The 10,776-nt window shown below is 44.4% G+C and overlaps 1 protein-coding gene across 2 annotated transcripts; it reads left to right on the top strand.

The window, feature by feature from the left end:
* The first annotated feature begins 300 nt into the window (after window positions 1–300).
* Window positions 301–4,226, top strand: ptmab (prothymosin alpha b). 2 transcript variants are annotated; one of them, XM_084326799.1, is made up of 5 exons: window positions 301–466; window positions 2,656–2,721; window positions 2,964–3,045; window positions 3,285–3,379; window positions 3,497–4,226. In XM_084326799.1, the coding sequence occupies exons 1-5, from the start codon at window positions 416–418 to the stop codon at window positions 3,539–3,541; spliced, it is 339 nt and encodes a 112-aa protein (XP_084182925.1). In that variant the 5' UTR covers window positions 301–415; the 3' UTR covers window positions 3,542–4,226. The 2 variants fall into 2 exon arrangements, with proteins under 2 accessions (XP_084182925.1, XP_084182926.1); XM_084326800.1 differs by having other exon boundaries at window positions 302–466; window positions 2,964–3,039.
* The last annotated feature ends 6,550 nt before the right edge of the window (window positions 4,227–10,776 follow it).

Below are 10,776 nucleotides of genomic sequence, written 5' to 3'. Positions count from 1 at the left end.
CTTGCGCCTTTTATCCCGCCTACAATTAGGGCGGCATACGTTTGTTATGGGTTGTAAAGTATGAGTTTGTTACGTAGCATTTCTTAATCCGACTATATTATTGAGAAAGGACAGTTGCAATAGCGGGAGTGTAGTGTATCAGATGGAAAGGGGGGGGTGTGTCCTCTGGGTTTAGACATTCTACCCATTGTTCCACTCCAACGCGCGAGACGCACACCTCTGTGAGCGCCTCGGCCAATCACGCGGCTCCGGCCGCCTCTCTGTTCCGCCCACAAGCCTATATTAAAGCCTCGGCAGTCACCAGCATTGGCCACTGGCACAATATAATAGTGATTGATCCATAGCTGGAAAAAAAAGGGATTTACTTTATTCAACCTTTAATTTCAGCCGTCCTTTATTTTATTGAACTAAAACAATGGCAGACACAAAAGCAAAAGTTGACACTGGACCGGAAGTCTCGGCCAAGGTAAGGGAATTCTGATTTTTATATTATTTTCTCATGCCCCTGTATTGAATATTATAAGGCATCTTTCAGACTAACCTAGATTTTTTTTTAAAGCGTTTCTCCTGGTTCGCGCTCATTTGGACAGTTCAAACTCTGAACATCGACTACTTGCGAGTATGTTTGGCGCACAGATAATGGATCCATCTGCACGGGTTTGGGAGGTAGTGATGGAAAATGATACAATGTAACGAGAGGTCTCGCGTCCGCATAATGGAAATAGGCTCGTTTACAAGCGTTGCCTCTCATTGTCCGCGGAGTGTAACAGTCTGCGCGGGTTCTTTGTTTATACAAGCGGTTCGGTTCCTCAGTGAACGCGAAATATGATGTTTGACCTGCTCATTCTTATTTAACAGCACTTAAACATTTTGTTTATGCAAACTCGAGTGTTTTTGACCCATCGCCTATACAAGTCGTATTCCGAATTATACGACCAATAGGATTTTATTCACGTTCCATCTCGCATGGGGGCATTTAATAAGCAAACTGCTTTCACTTTGGGAGATGCTTCCTTGTCCTCTTCACTATAATGCTGCGAAACGGGCACTGAGACGGTTGCAAAAGTGTGCTTCTCAGAGCTCAGAGCCGAGGTGTTGGAGCTGAAGTTCGCCGGCTGCTGAGCTCCGCCTGCTGCTGCGGCGCGTTTGAATGGACAGGTAGCGCTCGGTGTTGTGCGTAATTCCGACAAATGTCAACTTTCAAAACCGCTAGTCCCTTTGTTTATTGCTCGTTATTATTGCATTTCAACGAAAACACAGACTTATCATTCGGCGAGATGGTTTATTTACAGACTTTTTTTTTTCTCTCCAGAGGGTATAAGGGGCTCGTTTCCTGGCGCCGGAATGATTTCAGAGGGCATTTTGGGAGCGTAGCGGTCTCATGATCGGTTACTATACCTCTGTTTTATATGGGGGTATACTTTATATATAGGCTATAGCCTACAGTGACCCATGGCCGCGATTTTATTCTAGATGAGCGATTTAATGTTACATTTATTCTCTAAAGTTTATTGCCCGCTTTTTCCATCCATGGCATTTGGGTAGGTTAAGATGCGATGTGATGCTTGTTTTACAACTGTCCGCCTCTCTGTCAGCTGCGGAGCCCTGGCGAGCGTTATTTTCCCAAATGTGTCTTTTTTTTTATATGGACTTTTTTCTTCTTCTCCGGATTATCAACTAGACACTAATTGATCGGGCGCGCGGTTGTAAAACTATTTATACCTGTAAAAAATATTATGTACAAGAGCCTTTTTGGCTGCGCACGGGTCGAATTTGAGTCTGCACAGCCAGCTGACTCGCGACGGACTGTGTCCGTGTATTAAGGAGGCGGTGTTGATGATGTTGAGAGTTTAGGAGATAACATATTTTATATAACTAAATCAATGAAACTATCTGATTAAGTCATGCGCGCAATATGCATATAAATGGACGGTGTCGTTAAAACAAGGAAACTGAGGGCCATTTGTACTCTAGACTATAAATAGAACAGAGAGGCATTTCGATTTGGAAAGCTCAGAAGATGAATGTGGGCTTTGAAAAATATTTCCTGTGATTTATTTCCTTTAGCGCCAAAACAGGTTTGGTGTTATTTTCGGCGGAGTAGGTTAGGATTATTGGCTCAAGAACTACGACCTGTTCAATTTGTAGATGCCATGTGTCGTCTTCTATTGTCCTTTTAAGCCTCAGTTAAATCGGCCAGCGCCGCGCTAGCTGCTTGTTCTTGCGCGTATTTAAATTGAGCTGTGCACCCTGGGTATTGCAGTGTGTTCCCCGGGCGTGTCTTGTGACATATGGTGCTGACGAAACCAATCGAACTACAATACCCACAGTGCCCCCGAGCGACATCAAAGTATCAGATTACAACACATTAAACTGGATGAAGTGGGCGGGGAGGCAAGAGTGTAAGTGTTGACGGGCGCCGTGTAAATCTACTGCAGCAGCCGATATGGCGCTAAATGAGGAATTTTGAGGCCATACTGGAGGGTTTTGACAGTCGACCGAACACTAGACTAAACAAAACATGTTTTCAACTACTCAGAAACTTTATCGACCATAAAAATATGCATTTAATTATGGTGGATAGAATAGAACTGCAATTAATGTTTGAATTTGTTAAGCTGGTTGCTATAACTGAGTTCCTCTGGTTTCCCATAGGATCTTAAAGAAAAGAAGCTGCTAGATGACAAGGAGAATGGCAAAGACAATACGACCAATGGAAAGGTATATATGACCACTTCCACAGCACTCACTGGACTAACTAACGTAGACTAACATGTCTACACCCCCTCAGAATGTTTAAATGTAAACAATACTTTACATATTTGGAAAGGTTAACAAGTTTGCTTGAACTCTCAAAAATCAAATAAATCTGCATTTTTGTATTGAAAGCTAAATTTAATAGGTTTTGCAGCTTTATTGCCTGAAAACAATTATTAAAAACACTTTATTTATTTTACTAACAGGAGAACGAGGAGAACGGTGAGCCCGAAATAGACGAGGATGAGGATGATGATGTGGACGATGAGGATGAAGAAGAAGGTGAGGGTGTGTGAATATCCATTTGTTTGCTGGCAGTTTGTCAGTGTTTTTATTTTATTTGATTAATATTCTAAGGATATAAGGTGGGTCCAAAAGTTCTGTCCCATCCACCTCCACGTTTTTGACCATTTGAAACTTTTTTTATCGCTTTTATTTACAAAAAAACATACACCCCCCCTCCTCAAACCACCCAGAGGAACTTTATGAAACAAGGTTAACTTAGTGATTTTACTTTTTTGGTGTAGGTGAGGAAGATGACGAGGAAGATGATGATGACCTTGAGAGCGGCACAAAACGACCAGCTGACGATGACGATGAGGATGAGGATGAGGATGACGAGGTGGGATTTTTTTAAAGCACATCTACAAAACCTCCAGTTCCAATTTGTCACAGATTCCAGTTACCTTATTATCGTGATGTACGGTTTGTTTGTAACCCCCCCCCCCTGTCTTTTCAGGATGATGTCAAAACCAAGAAGCAGAAGACTGATGACGATGATTGATGTGCCCTCTTCCCCCTCCCCCCATCCTGCTGAACCTACTTCCTGATCCCCCCTGAGGTGGAGGGGGATACAAATAAAATAAAAAAACACACACAAATTTTTAAAAAATAAAACATGGTCATTAGAAAGTAGAGTTCAACATCCATGTCCAATACACAACACACACACTCCCCAGCTGCGAACACTTTCTAGAGGAAACCACCGCCACAGCAATGCAGATTTAAAAAAAGGCTCAACATTTCTCAACGAAATGACACAAAAGGAGAATTTGTTTGTATTTTTATTTACATTTTATATTTTTGTACATATTGTTAGGGGGGTCGGTCTCTGTAGTGATCTCCTGTGACCAAATCGGTGCTTCTTTGTGAAAGATCTTACTTGGTTGACCATGTTCCGATATCTCAACAGAAAAATACAAAACATTGTAAAAAAGGATGGAGAGAAAAAAAAAGAAACATAAGCCGTTGAACTCAGAGCATTCCAGTAAATTTTATGTATGTACTTTAGTTGTACCATAACTAGTTTGTTTGTATGGGAGGGCAAGGCCAAAGAAAAGAGCCTCTTTTCTTTTACCTTTTTTATTTTGTTTTGTCAGCGACTTTTGTTTTTTTTGTTTTATGATGGCCTGTTTTGATGTATGTGCGAAGTTTGTTGTTTGACAATAAACCGGACTTTTATTTTGTGAGTTGTATTTTGCCTCTTCTCCTGTTGTCTGTTGCATGGTATGACACCCAGGGGTTAAAACGCAGCCACATAAAACTCACAAGTCTAGTGCAGGCATTCTAATTGTTGCTAGTGGTCCACTAAATTACCAACTTGTAGTTTGAGATAAAATATCCCATGTCAAGGACCCCACAGCTCTTTTCCAAATGAACACATGTCCTTTGTCTTAATGTGACACTCAAAGGACCATCTTTCCACTGAGTTAAATATATCCACTGCTAGATTAGCCCACTTGGCCTGAACCCCATTTTCCCCAACTGTTCAAATACAACTTAATATAGATGAACATTATACACACAGTCATTCTCACACCCACTTCCGACACCATATCTACAGTTGCCACAGTTAACACTTTCTAGGCAGTTTGTTCTGCAAGAGCCTCTTGTTATTTTGTCTGTCCCCCACTTCCAAAACAAACATGAACAAGCATGAATAAGCTTGAGGTAGCAGTGAACTCATCTGTTCTGTTGTATCACGTCAGCAGTGCCTCTAGATCTACACTGGTAATGGATCCCAAAAGCCCAGGGCATCTTGAGTAACAGACTGACCACCAAATGGCATTTAAAGCCTTTAATGTCAGGATAAGAAATGCGCCAGTCAATAGGCTACTGAATAAAAAAAAAAAAAAAGGCATTTTATTTGAATGTTTAACTCTTTCACTACCACATTACAGAAGGTTAACCCTTTCACTACCACACTACAGACGGTTAACCGTCTAGTGTGGTAGTGAAAGGGTTAACGTCCTGTAGTGTGGTAGTGAAAGGGTTAACCTTATGTAGTGAAAGGGTTAACCCTTTGGTAGTGTGGTGGTAAAAGGGTTAACACCATGTTATGGTGTTATGTTTGCATGTCCCAAGGGGATGTGGAGTAATAATACCTTTCCTGTAAGAGAATTCCACATTATTGTTGATGCTCTCCTCAAACCTCTCACTCTTTCCCCCAGAAATATACCCCCTGTCTTCACGAGAGCCCCTGATAATGTCTATATATATATATGGCTGATGTGATAAAGACCTCTCCTCAGTCACTGGGATGTTGCGCTGGCTGTACTGTAGCTTTAAGAGTTTAGGATCTATGTCTGGCTAACCTCAAGCAGCCGATTTACCTCTCCAGTCCTTTCACAGGATTGGGGCTCTGAGCCGGTTATGGGACACACTTTTGTCACACACTCTCCCACACACACATACACACTCTCTCCAATCCATACACACACTCTTGTCATTCTCCCAGCAATTATGATTTGGTAGCATATGGCTCATGGACCGTTCTAATACTGTAAGAACAATAACCATTATTGTGGACATATTGACCAGTGTGACTAAAGTAGTTTAAGACCAACAGAACTTTCTCACAGCAAAATCTGGACAAATTATGGGTTGGGGGTTAGGAAGATGACCTATATATATACATACACACACACTATGAATACAAAAAGAAAAAATCATACACGTGAAAGGAGCCATGGAAACCATTGTTGGAATCATTATTAGGAGTGACTTCCCACCTGGCCTTAAAGTAGGAGTGCTGATCTGAGACCAGTCATAGTGGGGGTGCATAATGTCTTGTGACCTGAACAGTCTGATCCTAGGTCAGCACTCCTATTCTTAGAAGTTTGATAAATACAGGCCCTGGAGTGACGTGGGTGACATCCCTTCTTCGTGCTGGCTTTAGCTTTCCAGTGAGAACCAGTAAGCAGCAACAGCTTAAGAAAATGGGAGAAAGGTGGCCCAGTCTTGATACTCATGTCTCTGAGGTCACTGGGTCACAGGGATCAACACTGAGCTCTCAGGTGGATTGCAGCAATGCCAGGGTCATTGGGGTTAAGGGTTAGATTCAGAATATGGCTACTACTATTCATAGTATTCTTCAGTATATAACTTATTACTATTCATAGTATTCTTCAGTATATGGTTATTACTATTCATAGTATTCTTCAGTATATGGCTACTACTATTCATATATTCCATCGCAGACAAACAGGTGATTGAAATCAACTATAGCAGGTGATTATCATTATATGACAGCCTTGGCCAATGAGCTGTCACATTACGCTATATTGTATGGCAAAACACATCGTCAGAATACTATACTATACTCTACTATACCACAAACCGGGTGACAAATACAATGAAAAACCAACACCACATAAAGTGTCTTAGTAAGGTGTTGGGCCACAAGCCCCCAGAACAGCTTCAATGCACATTGGCATAGATTCTACAATTCTCTGGAACTCTACTGGAGGGATGGAACACTAGTCTTCCATTAGATATCCCCTCATTTGTTGTTTTGATGATCGTGGTGGAGAGCACCATCTAACACATCTGTCCAAAATCTCTTATAGGTGTTCAATTGGGTTGAGATTTGGTGACTGGGAAGGTAATAGCATATTATTATTCATAATTTTCATACACATCAAACCATTCAGTGACCCCTCCTGCCATGTGGATGGGTTAGGGTTAGGGTTAGTGGCCTGTGGATGGGTTAGTGTCCTGTGGATGGGTTAGAGTTAGTGTCCTGTGGATGGGTTAGGGTTAGTGTCCTGTGGATGGGTTAGTGTCCTGTGGATGGGTTAGGGTTAGTGTCCTGTGGATGGGTTAGGGTTAGTGCTAGTGGCCTGTGGATGGGTTAGTGTCCTGTGGATGGGTTAGGGTTAGTGTCCTGTGGATGGGTTAGTGTTAGTGTCCTGTGGATGGGTTAGTGTTAGTCTCCTGTGGATGGGTTAGAGTTAGTGTCCTGTGGATGGGTTAGAGTTAGTGTCCTGTGGATGGGTTAGTGTTAGTGTCCTGTGGATGGGTTAGAGTTAGTGTCCTGTGGATGGGTTAGTGTTAGTCTCCTGTGGATGGGTTAGAGTTAGTGTCCTGTGGATGGGTTAGGGTTAGTGTCCTGTGGATGGGTTAGGGTTAGTGTCCTGTGGATGGGTTAGTGTTAGTCTCCTGTGGATGGGTTAGTGTTAGTGTCCTGTGGATGGGTTAGGGTTAGTGTCCTGTGGATGGGTTAGTGTTAGTGTCCTGTGGATGGGTTAGTGTTAGTCTCCTGTGGATGGGTTAGTGTTAGTGTCCTGTGGATGGGTTGGGGTTAGTGTCCTGTGGATGGGTTAGAGTTAGTGTCCTGTGGATGGGTTACTGTCATGTGGATGGGTTAGAGTTAGTGTCCTGTGGATGGGTTGGGGTTAGTGTCCTGTGGATGGGTTAGTGTTCTGTGGATGGGTTAGGGTTAGTGTTCTGTGGATGGGTTAGGGTTAGTATTCTGTGGATGGGGTGTTTTCATCCTGGAAGAGACCACTCCAGGATACAAATGTCTGTACCCAAACAATGAGCCCTCTTTCAAAGTCACTTTCAAAGATCCAAAATCCAGGTCAACTGGGCCTTCTCAGAATTTCTATACATGATGCCACAGAGCAGGATAGGATGTTAATTGTATCATGTAGTAACACCTCTATGGAAACATCTGCATTTGTTTAGTTTCTCAACAAATGTCCCCTTTAATTTGTAACACATCTACTGTACTGTACTATATTATACTATATTGTACTGTGCTATAATATACTGTACTATATTATACTATATTGTACTGTGCTATACTTTTGTTTACCTTTTATTTACCCAGGGTTGGTTCGCTGAGTACGGATGCTCTTTTTCAGCTACGCCCTGCTTCACATTCACACAGTTCCATTCACACCTGGGAGCTGCCCAGTACAACCACAGTCTGCCACCGTTGACCACTGAGCAACTCCACTGGAGCAGTTGGGGGTTAAGTGCCTTGCTCAAGGGCACTTCAGCGGTTGGTGTTAAGGGTATGGGAGAGAGTTATTAATTCACTTCCCCAGCCCAGATTTTTCCTGCCGGTCCGGGGGATCGAACCGGCGACCCTCCAGTCACAAACCCGCTTCTCTAACTTTTAGGCCACCGCTGCCCAACATATACTGTACTGTACTGTACTGTACTGTACTGTACTATACTATACTATACAAAAATGCCATACAGTATGCACTTTAGTTTTTTACATACTACACACACACGCACACACACACACACACACACACACACACACACACACACACACACACACGCACACATATAAAGTCACAAGTGATCTCAGTGATACTGATCAGCTTTAGCAGTGGGCTCACCTGTTCTGTCTAGCCTAGATGTGTGTGTGTGTTTTACAACCAGTAAGGCAGAGTACACACACCTAGTATGAGCCTAATTATCACAAAATGTAGTGTTGTACTGTAGTGCTATTTCTGGAAGCGAGGGAGTGCAGTCATTGTCTGACTATGATTATAGGGTGTAGAGACAGTGCCCAGAGTTTATTCATCATTTGAAAATACAAATAAGTAGAGCAGCAACGCCCACTGCCCCCCTACCTGTCACCCACACTACACCCATGAGCCCCCACCTGTCACCCGTCCACTACACCCCTGCACCCCATACATACATATTTAACCTGTCCTTAGAACAGGCTGTCATCCCCACCTGCCTGAAGAAGTCCACTATTATCCCTGTACCCAAAAAATCCAAGCCTGCTTGCCTCAACGACTACCGCCCTGTAGCTCTCACCTCCATAGCCATGAAGTGCTTTGAGAAGCTAGTAAAGGGCTACATCTGCTCCTCCCTCCCCATCAACATGGACCCCCTGCAATTTCCATACCGCCCCAACAGGTCCACGGAGGACGCCATAGCCCATGTGCTGCACACAGCAGCATCACACCTGGACAAGAGGAAGGGGAACTATGTGAGAATGCTATTCATCGACTACAGCTCGGCATTCAATACCATAGTCCCCTCCATACTCATAGCCAAGCTCAGGGACCTGGGCTTGAACTGTGACCTCTGCCAGTGGGTCTTGGACTTCCTGACGGGCAGACCCCAGGTGGTGAGAGCAGGCAACTGCACCTCCTCATCCATCACCCTCAACATAGGGGCCCCCCAGGGCTGTGTTCTGAGTCCCCTCCTCTACTCCCTGTACACACACGACTGTGTGGCTCAGCGGAGTAGCAACACAATCATCAAATTTGCTGACGACAAAGTGGTGGTGGGCCTGATCTCTGCCAACGACAAGAGGGCCTACCTGGAAGAGGTCAAGGTCCTGGCGGGATGGTGCCAGGAAAACAGCCTCTCCCTGAACGTCAGCAAAACAAAGGAGATGATTGTGGACTTCAGGAGGTCGGGGGTCAAGGACTACAGCCCCCTCAGCATCGACGGGGCACCGGTTGAGAGAGTCAACAGCTTTAAGTACCTCGGAGCCTACATATCCGAGGACTTGACATGGACCACACACATTGACAGTGTTGTGAAGAAGGCACGACAACGCCTCTACTTCCTCAGGCGCCTAAGGAAGTTCCAAGTCAGTCAGAAGATCCTTAAGAACTTCTACTCATGTACAATAGAGAGCATCCTGACTGGCAACATCACCTCCTGGTTTGGGAATAGCACTGCACAAGACCGAAGCAGACTACAAAGAGTGACACGTTCAGCCGAACGCACAATTGGAGGGGGGCTCCCCACCCTCCAGAACATTTACAACAAGCGGTGCAGGGGCAAGGCTAAGAGAATCATTAAAGACTCCAGTCACCCGAACAACTGCCTCTTTGAACTGCTGCGGTCAGGCAAGCGATACCGGAGTCTCAAGGCGAGCACAGAAAGACTCAGAAGAAGCTTCTATCCCCAGGCCATCAGGCTGCTCAACGAACAATGAACACTACACAACAACCATCAAACGCACATAGCACACACATCCACACGCACACACTCACTTTAAACAAACACACTGTAGCACCCACTCCCCACACTTTATATTTATTGATGAAGGATTGCACTACAACTCGTACACCTTACTGTAAATTGTACCTAAATTGTACCTCATCCCATTTCTGCTTTGCACTATATAGTATTGTACATTAGTACACTGCATAGTATTGTATATTATATGGTAACTCAGTTACGTCTATTCTGCATCGAACATTGTACATATGTCTATACTGAACACTGTGACCTCATTTTCTACTTCTAATTTACATGCTATACTATGTTATTTGATACTATCTTGTCTAGCACAGTCTCTGGAGCGTAACAGTAAGAAGCATTTTGTATGAAAGTATTCTGTACTTCTGTATGACAACTATTAAAGAAACTTGAAACTTGAAACTTGAAACCTGTCACCTGCCCACTACACCCCTGCACCCCCACCTGTCACCCGTCCACTACACCCCTGCACCCCACCTGTCACCTGCCCACTACACCCCTGCACCCCCACCTGTCACCCGTCCACTACACCACTGCACCCCACCTGTCACCTGCCCACTACACCCCTGCACCCCCACCTGTCACCCGTCCACTACACCCCTGCACCCCACCTCCTGTCACCTGCCCACTACACCCCTGCACCCCCACCTGTCACCCGTCCACTACGCCCCTGCACCCCACCTCCTGTCACCTGCCCACTACACCCCTGCACCCCACCTCCTGTCACCTGCCCACTACACCCCTGCACCTCTACCTGTCACCCACACT

This window comes from Notolepis coatsorum, assembly GCF_963971535.1.
Source record: "Notolepis coatsorum genome assembly, chromosome: 13".
Taxonomy (NCBI): Eukaryota; Metazoa; Chordata; class Actinopteri; order Aulopiformes; family Paralepididae; genus Notolepis; species Notolepis coatsorum.
The sequence above is the reverse complement of the archived record's forward strand: the minus strand, read 5'-3'. Positions and strand labels throughout refer to the sequence as shown.

Bases quoted from the DNA above. Each gene is read 5' to 3' on its own strand.
- ptmab (XM_084326799.1), top strand. From the start codon at position 416: ATGGCAGACACAAAAGCAAAAGTTGACACTGGACCGGAAGTCTCGGCC. The intron at 467-2,655 runs GTAAGGGAATTC...GGTTTCCCATAG, and splicing joins GACCGGAAGTCTCGGCCAAG to GATCTTAAAGAAAAGAAGCT. The intron at 3,046-3,284 runs GTGTGTGAATAT...TTTTTGGTGTAG, and splicing joins GGATGAAGAAGAAGGTGAGG to GTGAGGAAGATGACGAGGAA.